This window comes from Parambassis ranga, chromosome 21 (genome assembly GCF_900634625.1).
Source record: "Parambassis ranga chromosome 21, fParRan2.1, whole genome shotgun sequence".
In the NCBI taxonomy this organism is placed as follows: domain Eukaryota; kingdom Metazoa; phylum Chordata; class Actinopteri; family Ambassidae; genus Parambassis; species Parambassis ranga.
This window is the reverse complement of record NC_041041.1, coordinates 13,463,251-13,478,887: the sequence shown is the minus strand read 5'-3', so window position 1 is coordinate 13,478,887 and position 15,637 is coordinate 13,463,251. Positions and strand designations below refer to the sequence as shown.

The 15,637-nt window shown below is 41.6% G+C and overlaps 1 protein-coding gene across 1 annotated transcript; it reads right to left on the bottom strand.

Moving 5' to 3' along the window:
- Positions 1-2,674: 2,674 nt before the first annotated feature.
- zgc:162707 (UPF0524 protein C3orf70 homolog B) lies at positions 2,675-15,517 on the bottom strand. The gene is made up of 2 exons (XM_028394383.1): positions 15,021-15,517; positions 2,675-5,038 (listed from the first exon to the last, which is right to left on the bottom strand). The coding sequence occupies exons 1-2, from the start codon at positions 15,202-15,204 to the stop codon at positions 4,347-4,349; spliced, it is 876 nt and encodes a 291-aa protein (XP_028250184.1). The 5' UTR covers positions 15,205-15,517; the 3' UTR covers positions 2,675-4,346.
- Between the last annotated feature and the right edge of the window lie 120 nt (positions 15,518-15,637).

Below are 15,637 nucleotides of genomic sequence, written 5' to 3'. Positions count from 1 at the left end.
GAAACTAATGCTGCTGTTGAAGCAGGCTGTAGGAGGAAGCAGTGTGTCTGCAATATGGTACTGCTCCCCTGTAGGGAGCTGATATGGATTTCTATCATGTGAGCTGTCAAACTGTAAATTATGTTAACCCTTTAACTTCCAGGTTTTACCTTATGCTTTTTACCATGTAACTTAAAGAAGCATCATATTCTGAAGTTGTACAGTAAAGGTTCCTTTAAAAAAGTGTGCTCCTTTAGCAAAGATAGACTGAACCACCCTGTACAAAAGAAAATGAGATAATGCTGCTGGCACATGAATTCTTGTGGCAGCAACATTTCGAGTGTTGCATCATTCAGATATTACAATGGCACTCCTACATGAACATCAGAACAAAAACAATATGTAATATGTGTATTTTATTTCATGCCTATGATCCAAAAAGTGTATAATCTTCTCCTTTGAGCATATTAAAATTCTAGTTAACATTTAACATAAAATGTGTCCTGTATGTACTGTTTCTCTCTGTGCATATTGCTGAGGATACTAATACCATTTTCAAGTTGTTTGAATTACCAATAGTCATATTTTCGTTAAATATCATTCTATCTTTGTCTTCAATAGAGAAGAGAAAGAGAGTCTCTTGGTTTGACTCATATTATTTGGAATTTACTCCCATCAGCTAAATTTATAACTCCCTTTGAATTCTCTATCACATCTTTCTTTGACCTGCTTAAGTTTTCCATTAAAGTAAAGACCTAATTCCTTTTTTTGACTATTCATCCCCAGCCCCAGTCTTTTATACCTTTTTGGGCCTGTAGCAGTTCATCTTGATGTACAGTTTAAAAATGTTTTTTCTCTTTCTCTCTCTGAAGTGGAATTGAAAACCTTTCGGTGACACAGAAACACTAACTGCAATAAATGTCCCGAAACTATGAGAACATATAGGAGATAATGAGTATAATATATCATATTATTATCATTTGGATTCCAGACGACAAACATCCACTCATCCACATTAAAGATAAGCACAAGTCCTGCTTGTTCTCATGTGTTCAGATTTTTGTGTTGTAACTCCTGTAGAGAAAAAAAACACTTGAAATTTAAAAGGGGTCACTGTCATGAAGGTAACACACACATTAAAATGGAAAAAAGAGGAAGTGACAACATCTCAGCTTGTGTTACTCGAGTTGTGCCAACTGTGCCTGTGAAGCAGTCCTTGAACAAGGGCATATTTTTTTTTTTTTTGGTGTGTGTGCGCACGCTGTCACTGTTCAAGGTGCCTGCCAGTTGAGTGACTTTGCTGTGAGGGATTAGCAGTAAGAGCGACGTCTTCATGATTTGAGTTTGAACGCAAAGTGTTTTTAAAATGTTCAGCTACACACAATCATGTGTGTCTGCACAGACTGGAACACACACACACACACTCACTCAGATGCACAGTCCGTCCTAACTCTTTACACGTGCTTGCATCATCACCCTTTTAATTGAGCTTCCTCTCCTCCTCCTCCTCCTCTGCCTGCCGCTGCACTCCCTCCACACAGTTTTCTCCTCTTTCTCCTCCTCCTCTTTCTCTATGTTGTCTGTTCTCTATAACATTCACTCCTCCTCCTCATCCACCTCGCAGGAGAGTGAAGTACGTTTATATAAACTGATTAGCATTTCATCCCAGCCATGGTTTTCTCTGTGCTAGTGGAGTACAAAGAATCGATAGACACAATGCAGAGGGAAAAAGAGAAGCATGGAGAAATCAATTTGGGCTTGCAGTCAAGGTGAGAAAGGCACTTGCATGGTCTCTCATAAAATCAGCTGCTAGACAAAGTGTGGAGAAGACTGTCTGGGAAGGAGGCCCAGAGGACTGACAGTGCACTGCCTCTATCGCTGGTGCGGATCAATAAGAAGAAGCTCAAGTGTCAGAGGTGGAGGGAGTCTAAACACAACTTTGTATCTTGCGTGCAGTGGAGGCACGTGCCATGTTTTACCTGTGTCCAGGTTTCAATGTACAATATGACAGACACTGCTAAGGCATAGAAATCATAGATGCTGATCTGCTGGAAAGGCTTGCACAATCTGGACTGTGCAGGGAGCAGGTTTCCAGCCTGGGGTGTCGCCTCATACCAGTGGCTGGAATAGGAAGTCAATAGTAACTATGGTAGTAACACCCCCTGTCCAACCCAAGGTCTCTGTGTTGTCATTGTATTTAATAAATAACACAACAATCCATTCTTCCATCTGGACCATGACACCATCCATGGCTAGCTGTTTAGGATGCTTCACTAATCTATCAATCATGAATGCCTGTGGATGTCTATGTAACATAAATTTGCCTGATGGATGGATCTGTAAGTCCAACCACTGCAAGGACTCGCACATGAAAATATTAATGACGCTTTAAAAAATGGTATGTTTAATTCTTTCGTTGTCCTTATTTTGTTTTAAATATTCTCTTTAAAATTTTGTTTCCAGTGCATATGCAGTGTAAGTCAGCAATGTAAGAAACAAAGCCCAAAAATATTCAAGACATCCAAGGCTGAATCTGTGCCTCCGTTTAATAGTGTTTAATGTACTCTGCTACCCCACCGCTCTGTGGAGTGCATTAGTCATCTGTGTGTCGTGTGGAAGTTTGAGTGCGTTCTTATCTTAGAAAATATGTCCACACTGGCAACCATAGACAACCAAGAGAGAGAGAGAGAAACAGTGAGTTTCATTAAGATTTATTTATATGAAAATAATAATATAACAATAATAAGAACATAAAGCATGTCTTAAACTGCATTAAGAGGGACTGTGTTCAGTCTAATGTCGCAGGCTGTCCCTGAATAGAAAACACCTTATTTGAATAATTGATACAGGATTTGTCTGCTCTTTGAACATCACAAAATTAGTTTAATTGGATTGTGGATTTTGACATGAGGGACTTCTGCCAATGAATGCAGCCATGCAGAATGACATTCTATTAAAACATCTAGTGCTTATAGAGTTGCGGCAATACATATTTGTGAATTTTAGTGATTTTTCTTTTTCTGGAAATTTAAACAAAACAAAAAAAAAAATATCCAGCCCAGCCTAAGTGCCTAACAGATTAATAATGGACAGCCTCATTTTGTATCATGTCAATCACAACATCAAAAAACATACTCAGAATTCTATAACTCCTTTTGAAAAGGTGCGTTAAGTGACATTTTTCTACCCGCCGAGCACAAAATAACTGTTACACGTTTTCCAGCTCAGCCTGAACTCATCTTCCATTAAAAGACAATTCACTCTCAACAGCAGGTATTATTATTAATATTATTATTACTACTGTTATATAAGGTTCTATGTATATATTATATGCGTATATTCCCTCTGCATCTTGTCTCTTCCTTTGACTCTCTCACTCCTACTTCTGTCATTACAGCTGTGCCAGACACACATCCGTGTATTTAATTTCTTGGCTGCTAGTGGATGTCACTACAAGTCATGTTGTACTTAACCCTGAACAGCACTGCAGTTCAATCCAGCTTATGACCAGCGAAGGCGGCTAGAGGAGTAATATGTTAATGTCTGATAAACAGGTTTTAAAAGAGCATCCTTGGTCCCCACTGGTAGGTACAATATAGGAATGTGCTTCTGTGTAATCCTTGATTGTCAAACACTGACCTACCTATCTACCTACCTTCCGCCTGTGGTGGTGTCAGTAAAAATTAAACAGACGGCGGGCCAGAAATCTTTGAATTATTAGAAGCAGGTGTGTCCCAACAGCTCCAAGCAGAGCGATTAATGGGTTAAAAGGCTGATGTGCTTTATAGGCCCATGAGAGGTAGCTGGCCTTGTAGTTATTATGCTGAAGTGTCAGAATTACTAATATGTGTGGGTGGAGCCACTGACCACTGAACAGGGAATGGCATGCTTATCTGCCACTTCAATGCTGAATTAGTCTGACAGACTGGAGAACACTAAGAATTACCTAACTGCTCATTATCATCATGGAACGCACATAATTCAGCTCCAGTTACACCTAAAGAGAAGCCTCCTAAAATTCTCTTCTCTGAAGTGCACCTAATCTAGATTCTATGTTTTTTTTACCATGTTTGGTCCACTGTGCTGTACTTGATATTCTTGTGCTTCCTTCTTTATTGTATGAAGTTCTAGAAATTCACTCCATGCAGGGGATGTGGACAGAGGAGAGGCTGTGTGTGATTGTAGGCGTACAGTCCTCAGCCACCTGCAGTAAAACAAATTCAACTCCAAACAACCCGGAAAGCCCTGCTGAAATATCACAGGGGGGGTTTGTTTCCTATTGGTTCATGTAAAATAAATCTGCACGCTGTTCTCTGTGGTGTGATTCTGTGGGTCTTTCTGACAGATGGCGTCCAAGCCGATGCCTGTTACACAGTTGTTTCCATCTTTTCGATGATCTCTATCACAGACTTGGATGGAGAGAGCAGAGAACAGTCGTCCTGATCCCACAGGCTGCCAGGGCTGGAGTTTCCATCCGTGCTCAGCTCGTCGTCCTCCTCTTCCTCACTCTCCTCCTCGCAGGACTCCAAGTAGTGCAGACCCAGGGCGTTGATCCCGGAGTCCTCTGAGCTGGACGGAGAGGAGCAGTGGTCCATTTTGGGGCCTTTTATCTTATCCACAGGGGAGAGGTGTTTGTGTTCACTGTACACCTGCTGTGCCGGCTGCACAGGTGCAGGTGTGTGTTGGGTCGGCGGTGTTGGTTTAAGCGGTTGCCGAGGCTGACTGGGATTTTGGGGCTTCTGAGGCGTCTCCGGAGCAGATGGGGGAGGAGGAGTAGGAGGACGAGGGGGTTCTGGTAAAGGAGGCGGGGGGCGCTGCACGTAGCACATCTTCCCGTTGATGCGTTTCACAATGTAGTCGTCCACAAACAGGTCTGCGATGACGCAGTACTTGGGTGACTCCAGGTGAGGTGGGGACTGGAAGCAGGGGGCGAGTTTGAGGAAGCGCTCAGCCAGAGAGACGGACAGGTCGATGGTGTTACTGCACTCTGTACCGACAGGCGGCACGGCCGTGCTGGGCAGCTGGCACACATTGGTCATGGGCTGGTACACATACTTGCCTAGAGGTGGAGAGATTAGAAAAAATATCAGGATGATTTTTATATCTATTTTACACTTATGAAGGTTTATAAAAACTCCTTAAAGGAATTTCTTTACATTTGGAACAATTATTCACATAGACACAAGGATGGAGTAGAATTTGGTGGTGAAAGATTAAAGGTCACTGTTGTTATCACCTAGTTTAATTATGACAAAACAGGATCATGTTATTTCACACCGAAAAGGTCACACACTTTGTAGTATAGTGTACTCATTTATTATCAATACTGAAATTTGCTACACATTAACAACACATTAAAATGACACCTGAACCTGACAACACATAGAGACAAAATATGTTGATTGCCAGTTAACCCTTAGTTTTAGACATCAGAACTTAGTTCAGTCCCTTTCACATGTTACCATGCAAGAAGCTTCTCTGCCATTTTTTGTCTTTCTTTATTTATCTGACTACAGGAGAACGTAATGCTCTGTAGAAACACTGATATTTACCTTGAAAATGTAACTATCACTGTCATGTTCCTTGTGAGGACGAGCAGTAACCTGCAGTTCCTCTCAGCTCTTAAGGAGTGTTTGATTCATTGTTTACGCTCTTTCATCTTCTTCTCTTAGCTGTTTTCTAAAAACTCAGCGCACTACCTGCCAAACACCAAACTACACACACAAAGTCAAGCAGCTAATGAGTCAGATGTTTTTCACAGGAACTGGTAAAAAACAATCACTGGGTTATAGGGAGAGACAACATTAGACTTATTAAATTCATCAGGCAGACAGAAAACACAACTCCCAGTGAATGTTAATGCTGCTCCACGTTGGCTGAATATTTAAATACTGTTTGCTAACCTCAGCTTAAAGGTGATGAAATGTCACTTGTAAGAAAAACACAGAGGCTTAAATAAATAAAATGTGGAGCGCAAATCACAGCAGCAGATATAATTACAACCTTTTATGACTGCAGCAAACATCTCATAAAAATCACATAAAATTACACGTGGCCCTGACCTTGTGAGCCATCACAGCTAAGAAAGCATAATAATAATAATAATAATAATAATAATAATAAGAGGCCTAAGATAAACATACATGTATACATATGTCAGCCATTCTTAGCCAAGGACACAGTTTCTGAATCATACTGTGATGAACCCATTAAGCTGTCCTTTCAGCTGCAGTTTTCACATCAAAAAGCATTCTGTTCTGCCAAAAGTGGAAAAAGAAACAAAAAACCCAGAGAGAATCGTGCTCTAATTTCAGTTCTTTCAGTGCAGAGAGGCAATCGATTCTGGACAGTTCAACACTTCAAGATTCAAATGAGATGAAACTTCCACAGTTCAAAACTCAGGGTGTGGTCACTGATGATATAAACTCTAAACTCAAAGACCATAGATTTGTCTTTCTACGATGTCTTTCCATGTTGGTGGTGATGCTGCAAAATAACCTCTCCCAAATATTACTCATCGTTTGCAGCCCACTGCCTCTAACTCTGATCCATGCTGCCTGAACACTGTAGCTCGGCTGTGTGTTTAACCGGCTCCCAGGAGAAAAACTACAGAAAGCTGACAGGCCTGTGTCCTTGTCTTTTGTTTCACCGGCTGGGGGATCCATTCAATCAAAAACCTTTTCCCAGGTTACACTGCAAACATCAAACTACTTCAAAGTAGGGAAGTGGCTTTCTTTTGTGTTGCTGAATGGGCAAAGTGAGTTTGTAGTGCTGATGAGACTTTTTTTTTTTTAGCGCACACAATATTAGATTAACACATCAGCCGCACAGACGTAGAAATTGTTTTGATTCATGCAACCAGTTCGATATTAAATGACACAAATGACCCATGTGAAGTGATTAAAAGAGGATTTTTTGTCTGTACACTATAAAAACCGCAGGGGCTAATGTCAAGGCAGACAAAAGAGGGAGACAGTTCTCTGTTTAATGAGAGAAACTCGATGGTCCATGTTTTCAGACTGAGACGAGCCCATTCAGGCACACAAGATAGCGACAAACAAATGAGAGCTAAAGCTGTAGAAGGTGATGTGTTGACATTTAGTTTTTAGCATATTACGTCTAATTGCATTCATCCATCTGGAGTTTCAAATACCAAGAGCAATACTGAGGGGACAGGCAGATGCACAAGCGAGGCAACAAAAACAGACAGACATATGGAGCTAACGCTACACCAGCACCACTTGTCTTCAGCTTGTCTGTAAATTTGCAAGATGTCTGAACTTAGAAATATCACTGTGTCTGTGCGTCCCTCAGGACAGACCGGTATGTGTGTGTTTAATCTCTCGCACTGAATTCTGGCAAAAAGAAGAGGCAGCTCTGACAATCTTCATGTGAAAGAAACACGTGCATTTTGGCTGGTAAACATAGATTTTAAATATTCAATGGATACATACAGGATGCTGTTAGCAATGAGGGAACACATGTAGGTTTAATTACAACATATGAATAACTATCTGAGCTAGATCCATCCATTTTCTTAACCCTCTTTCTTGTACTACAGGGTCATTGTGAGTCTACTAACATAGAGACAAACAACCAGTCACACACACCTACAGCCAATTTAGAGTCCCCAGTCAACCTAACACATATTCGTCTTTGGTATGTGGGAGGAAGCCAGAGGACCCAGAGAAAACTCACACATGCATGGTGATAATATGCAGACCGAAGGCTAAATTGGCTAAATTGCTAGCTGACAGGAAATTAGCTGTGTCTTAAAAAGGACATGGCCTATAGAGGTCTGTGCTTCATAGACTGCAAGGTCACTGTTAAATGGAACAGTCTAGTCTGTGGAAGACTTCCTGTTTATCGATCAGCACTGTAGTCTGCAACCTGTTGTCTCCTGTGCAGTTTGTGGAGTCTGCAATATTCTATTGTTAAAAGTCCAGCTGTTACTGGTGTGCAATGAATCCTGGGAAATGTATAAAAGAAGGCGGCATTTGTCAGCTGCTTGGAAGGAGCCTTTGTAAATAGATAGTTGCAGTGCAGTGACACGGTTGGTCTGGAAATGTGTCCTTTGAAGGATGTAGCCCCTCAACTGGGACACAGTTATATCCTCTCAGTAGTGCTAAGCAGGTCTAGCTAACAAACAAACCATCAAACCACTGAGTGCAGACCAATGATGTTCCACAGAAATGAGTCCTAAACCCATAAAAGCAATTATTTTTTCCAATAACACACACAGAGATGAAAAACAACCATTTGAGAATTTGTATTTGTATGCAAGCTAGTAGACAACAGAGAAGGTGAAAGTGGCCTTTTCTACTGCAATTTTTAGTTTAAAAAGAATCAATTTCAAGGAGACAAATATTCCATTGAAGTGTTTATCATCAGTTTTTTCTTGTTTACTGATTTTAACTCCTACTTCAGAAAATAAAAGGTCACCATTCATACATGTTATAAGACCTTATGCAATATAATTAGGCTAAACTATGCAAGCCAAATGCTGAAAGCAACAACCCCAGCATCCACCATAAAGAACGATGAGTGAATGTAGGAGGCAGCCAGTGAACTCTGTCTCTGCAGCCATGTTGATATTGAGTTGCTGAAGCGTGACAGTGTCAGTTGTTCGGCTGCCTCTGCACATGCTCCCCCCACCCCCATGCGTGTGTGTGTGTGTGCCTTCATCCTAACAATGACCAGATCTTCTCACAAAGAAAAGGCCAAATTCACCAGTTCTTAGATTACAATATTAAAAAAAACAACAACATGAGAGAATGTGTGTGTAGTTTGTTATAACGAGGAAACCAGTGCAATGTTGTGGTTCACTGATGTGCTAAATAGACTTTGGACAAACATTGAATGAGGAATGGAGTTTTTAACAGACTTTGTCTGCACAGGAACATTTGATAACATTTTTTTGGTCATTTTGTGGGATTTGTGGAATTGAACATGTATCATTGTTATCATTTAATAGTGAGGATTATGACGTACACATTTCTTTTTGTTTTGTACTGTGTTTTAGTGTTTTAGTGCTTGTAATTAACTGGCCAAACGATGACAACAATTATAAACGATTATAAAAACACACATCAGTAAATGTCACAGTTTTCAGTTATTTCTTCAGAATAAAACACAATGCTTTCCACTGAGAGCAGGCCCGAATAACCAGCCACTGGTCACAGAATGACTCGTCTGGAAGCCCTTTCAACACATCACAATTAAATCTAGCGAAAAGCAGCAAGTCCACTGGGGATTGATGAAAGGCATTCTGGGAGATCAGTAGATCATTAACTAAAGGAGACGTAAATAAGTTAATAAAGGAATAACTGCTTTTCATTACAAAACTGTAATTATGAAAGTAGGCTGTCTGTAGTTAAGAGGTGGTAGGTACTCTACTCGTCTATCTTTCACAGCCAGGAAAACAAAGACATTTCTAGACATTATTTAGATAAAGTAGCATGTAGAAGATTAGATATTTATGGTGGAATTCAGAGTTCAAAAGGGAAGTAGGAGTCCTTGTGAGGTGCTGACTGCCCTGTGAAGGAGTGCTCCCACCCTTCTCCATCTTGCATGCCTCCTCTGCTCTCTCCTGGGTCCATGGCTGGCCGAATGCTGTACGCTCTGATATAATAGAGGAGGTAGAGTCTGTGTGAAAATACTGCATGCAGACCTATAAGTCTCTCACTCTCCTTCACAGAGCTTTAAACATCACTCCACCCAACTCTTCACCCCCTATAGACTGAAATTGCTTCATCAAAATGAACAAACATGACTATCTCACACCAATTATGTCATTTTGATATTGGCTGTCTGACTCATTAACAGCCCCCTCAGTTTGATGTTTTGTATGTTTGAGCTGAAGCCAGCTGTCTTTATGTGCAGACTGATTCTCTAAAAGCAGAACACAGGTTCAAAGCAGCATGTTGGCAATACTCTGTGAACAAAACCAATTATTTTAGCAGATTGTTTTCATTCTTCATAACAGCTGCTGCACCCAGTTGGCCAGTGGATACAGCTACGCTCACACATCCGCTGCTCTTTATGTTTAAATCTGTCCAACAAAAGGCTGCCGCAGTCAACACAAGTCTCAGGTTTCAGTGAGGAGGATGGTCTGACCCAGCATCATGTGAGACTCTTTTCCTGTTTCCTGTTCCCTGCCTCCAGAGGCAGAGGCATTTTACAGCCACTCAGAAATCCACTGTTGAGTCAGTAAGCCATCGTGAAACAGCCTCTGGATTCATTTTCCTGTGCACAGTAAACAAGTACTCCACTGTTTTCTCTAACACTGTCACATTCACAAAGGAAAACCATCTCAAAATTGATGTCACATACCAGAAATCATTCAATGGAATTTTTTGTCCTTGTTAAAACTCGGCCCCGCATTACCCACCATGCACTTCAACTGCAGACAGTCTAGTCAGAGATTGCTTAGTATTTTGTAAACAGGTGATTTAGATATAAACAGGTGTCAGACAGGAGGATTTTTAGAAAAATATTAAGATTTGGATTAAAAGCAACCCTTTCACCTCTTTAAACACAAACAAGACAAACTTCTCTCATTTATAAAACAGCATTCTCAGTTATTGTCCCGGCTACAGAAACAAATCTGTGTGTATTCACACAATAGCAGGAGTGCACATTGCTGAACAAAGCTTGTTTCAATTCCATCTAGTTACGTCACACATGTCACATTTCCACGTGACCAGACATCAGAGAAAATTCAGACACCCCACTGCCAACTAGTGTTTTGGAAGTGTAACTACAGACAATGCGGCACATGTAAATAAAATGCTCAGAACGGCACTAGGACATAAATGTACGACATACGACATATCACCATAAGCAATAAATCAATCTCCCTGTCAGCCACAAAGTGGTTTATCAATTACCGTTTTTCAGACTGAGGTGTAATACTGGTGAAGTTCTCATTGAAACCTCATCAATAAATTGTACTTCTTTTCTTCAGTCTGAACAACTCGCTCATTCATTTATGGACCCAGAAAGAGATAATGGTCACTGTATTCATTCCTCCTGTCAATACTGAACAAGAAATGATCTGCTAAGCACTCTGTAATGATCCTTTCCAGCCATTCTGTGCTCTCCAACAGCAAAATGTTTTATAGACCTGTCTGCGAACGGGGTTGTTTTTCTGTTTGTTGTTTTTTACACAGTAGGAAAAGCGCTGTCGTTACTAATAACATAAACACTGACTCCACTGTGTTTAGGCACCACCATGCCACAATAACGATTTCTTCATTTTTTGTTTGTTTTGTTAGCAATAGGTGTTAGCAATATGAAATTTTCAGAAACATTTATGCAAAGAGTCCACGTTCAAAATCAAGCATGACGAAAAAAAGGATAAAGGTTTTGGGTTTTTTGAATCTTGTATCTTCAGTCTCTAGTGGCCATTCCAGTTATTGGCCCTGATTGGAAATCACTCCCCATGTAGTGTAAGTAATATTAAACTTCAGCAGTCTCAGTTAAGAAAGTGAGTATAACCCAGTGTCAGGCTTGAGAAAATCCCACCCATTAAAAGAAGAGAGCAAACTTCTGAACAAAGTTCTGGGCTATGGCTGCCACGCTGCTTCCCTCACTGACAGATCAGCAGTTCAAGTGATTGAACTGCTGTGGTTTCCAAACATGAACAATCAATCAAAAGCATCCCCTCAGGCCTGTGCTGACATTGTATTGATCCTTCAATAATAGCTGAAGCTTTTTTATGATTTAGCACTGCAGTAAATTTTGAACTGGTCACCAAATCAATCAATATAAGGCAGTGCTATATCCAATAAACCTCTATAGAAATAGTTTAGAAATAGTTGCAAGCTGCAGACAGCTGTGCGGTGTGACAGATGAGACTACTGAGGAAGTCTGACAGGAAGATCCGACTTTCTTCTGTCTACATGTGGAGTACAAGTTCGAGCTCTGGAAATTAGTGCTGACAGAGAACAAGCAGACTGACAAGACTGTTCAAGACTCATTATGGACTTTGTTAGACTTTCTTAATGAGTAATTCATTGCTGTGCTTGGTAATTGTAATCAGTTAGTAGAGAATAAAGTGAGGGAGAAGCACATTCAGAACCAGGTGGTTCCAGCGCTGCTGTGAGCAAAAGCTCTCATCAGACATGACATATTGGCGGTGACACTAAACACAGCTAATTACTGCTAATGAGAGGCTTGGACTGATGTTGTCACCAGCTGGGAACACTGCCTCCACCTACATCCGATTCCAGTTTTCCACATTTTATCTGCCAAGCTTTGCAGTAAAGCTACAACTAAGTGGAAGCTGCTGAAGGACAGTTGAAGCAATGGTGTCTCCTTTAAGAGCTGATAGAAGGCGTTATGAAGACATTCAGGTTGCAGCGGCAGATAGGCTATATGAGATGTCACATCATGTAATCAGCCCACACCGCTTCAACAGGTGAGGTGATGGAAATAATTTGCGTCTGAGAATTGAAATGGTGAGCCAAATGTTCCTTCACAGCCACTATTTTTTTGTATTTGTTTTCCTGGGAACCTATTAAAAATGTAATTAAAAAGGCGGTCTAGCAAAGCTCCCCATGGTGAATGCACAATTATCAGCTTCAGAGCAAGTTTATACTCCAGGCGACAGTCATAGGCGCATTGAAAATGAAAACTTGATGAGATAAGGGCGTTACAACATTTCACTCTTTTGCATTATTATGCATCTCTAGGAAGAAGGGTGTGAGCCTAACAGTGGTGTGCAGCCAGGCGTTGCATGCGGAAGCAGGCTGGTGTACTTTTCTCTCTGGGTGCCCCGTTCTGCCTGATTCAGCAGTCTAAGCTGGTTTATTTTCACTGTGGTGCATGCCTGTCCTGCAAAGGGGAACCCGTGAACTGCAGTGGGAAGCAATGAAAAGGTGAGGAGCTCCATTATGACGAAGCTGGCTCATTCTCCTCTAGCTGAATCGTGTGATGAGTAGGCTTGATGTTCATTTTGTGGCACTTTTTCAGCTGGAGTGGTGAATATTTCAAAGCAGAGAGGAGGAGCGAGTAAATGTTTACCAATGATGTAACAGTGAGGGGCCTTTGCGTGGAATTGTAACTGCTGGATGTGGCGTGTAATAAACACTGGAAAGAATTCATCATTTTTCTGCCACATCTGATATTTCAAATCGCTTGGCTCAGTCCGGGTGGAGGCGGGCATCTAAATCCAATGATTACACAGCAAAGATTACAATGTGACTTCAGCAGTTGCACACTATAAGCCCTGAGTGACTGGTGCAGAGTAGATGGTGATTGTGTTTTACACTGATCTGAGGATTTTCAGGGCAGCCAGTGATGGGGGATAAACTGGGGCAGCACAAAGGGGCTTCCTGTCAGGTTCAGCCATTGGGATTCTGTGGTGGTGTCGAGGCGTCAGGTTGAGAAAGGTTCAAATGGAGAGAAATGTCTGAGGTACACGGATGTTCAAAATGTCAGTGACACTTCTCAGAGTGAAAAGAAAATTATTCACGTCTGAGTGGAGCTGCAGCCCGGTGCTCTGTTCACAGTACTGTCAATATATCAGCCTGATACTATCAGCCTATACTGTTGTCCAATATACACTGACAACAGTTTTATTACAGAACATCGTCAGAAAAAGGTTATTGGGCAAATTTAGAGAAGAATCTGACTGCGAGCTGTAAAGTCAAACAAAGGGGACACAGTGGTACAGTGATTCTCCATTAGGAGGCTGGAGTTCATGTCCCCTCGTCAGACTGTAGCTTCATGACCCGTCCATCACTGTCACCTCACTTTAGCTTGGTTAAGTTTAAGAAAAGATCAGGGTTTGACATAACACAGCCATTTTCCAAGCTATAGCGATGAGCCCACCTGAGCATCACGTTCTCACCACAGCCACAGCCGCCTTAAACTGAGCTCCAACTCCTATTCAAAATTACTTACACAGCACAAGCAGCACTGTCTGTTGGTAACCAGTTTGTGAAATACATTCTGTGCTTAAGAAACACCACATTACTAAGGCCAATCACATTTGTTTCATATGGAAGCATGGAAGCTAGCCAGACAAATATAAAAATATGTCCACTCCCTATGATCATCATATTCCTCATATCTCCAGTATTAGTAGCTAATATCACCATACATTCTGCCAGTGGCTGAGATGATGTTGAAGTCATAACATCGAAAATCTGCTTTAAAGGACGCTGCTGGTGTCACATCAACAAATCCCATGAAATAAACAGTGTTAAGTCTGGTACTTTCCTCCTTTTACCTCCTGTCTGCTGCTCTTAGCCAGAAGCTCTTCAAAGTTCCTCCCTACTGAAGATCTTTAAAAAAAATGGGTCAGAAAAAACCACAGCTGTGTTACTAAAAGGCTATAATTTGATAAAATCAGACACTACATGTTACTAAAAGCAGGAGCTGTTGAGCTGAGATTTTGTTGAGGACTATTTTCAGCTGTGGATTAATACATTATTGCTACTCTGGTGAGAGTTTACAGCACCCAGCGCCAATGTTCTTTTAATAAATGTGTTTTTAATAGTTACAGGACGACCGTGGGAGGTTGTGGCACACAGAAGAGGGCCAGGCTTTGGTGCGCGGTCTATTCATGGTTGCCTTTCATTAGATTTGTGTACAAAAACACCCAACACTGTACATCACAAGATTCCTTCTAAAAGAGAAATGAAAGTGATGATTCAAGTGTGTGATGTCAGTGTCACCAGACTGTGTCAAACATCAACTGGACACACAACTAACCCAGAATCTTATGAAGTGTTCAACCTCCATGTTTAGACAGCATAAAGTATTTATAATTTAGGAGTGTCTGTTTGAGGGTATGGCTCTGATCAAGATATATTTGATAAAGTTTGACTGACTGAATAAATATAGACATAAATACAGAAAATAAATTTAGCTGATGTTCCCTCAAAAAACCTTTGTCACATCATGTATTTTGTTTATCAGTTAAGTTTAGAGCAGTGATTTTGTGCAGGAGTGGTGTTTAAGAGTTAACTCCTGCCACAATAAATTAACCAGAATATTGTGTTGGCCGTTAAATCATAGAAAAACAAACTTACAGTGACACCAGCCCAAGTGGCAGCACCAGTGCAGCTTGAAGCACTTCCCGTGGCTGTGCGTAGCGCAGATGGAGAGTCCATCACAAGGCAGGAAGTCTGGTCTCCCCGCGCAGCTCTTGGCCAAAGCCTGCGCCTCGTCCAACTTCTCACTCTTCGGACACTTATGTGCTCCCGAGGTGGCCATGCCAACATCTCCCGGATAGAAAAATACACACACACACAGCCTCGTCTGAGTAAACTACAACATAAACGTCGGGGAGTGACCGAGTCGAGGTTTACGGTCCACGCAGCCCAGGAAGCTTTTCAGACGCGAAACACAGCGCTGGATCTCTGTATCCAGAGCAGCTCGGTTACACAAAGGCTGGCCGCATATCCCGTCAAAGTGGAGCAGGGCGTCAATTAACAGAGTCTAAAGCCACATTCAGAGCCTCCCATGATCGAGACCCACACACCTCTCCATCTTCCCCTCTCGCGTCGGGAAGCTCCTCTGTGCTCTGCTGGTGACGCGCGTACGGAACAACGGCGCGCATCTGAACTTCATCACACAACGGGAGGAGTCCACAAACACACAGACAGCTGCTCTGCGCACTTCAAACAGACACACGGGCTTTCATCAG

Coding starts and splice junctions, on each gene's coding strand:
- zgc:162707 (XM_028394383.1), bottom strand. CDS start 15,204: ATGGCCACCTCGGGAGCACATAAGTGTCCGAAGAGTGAGAAGTTGGAC. Junction 5,039..15,020: donor CCACTTGGGCTGGTGTCACT/GTAAGTTTGTTT, acceptor CTCCACCTCTAG/GCAAGTATGTGTACCAGCCC.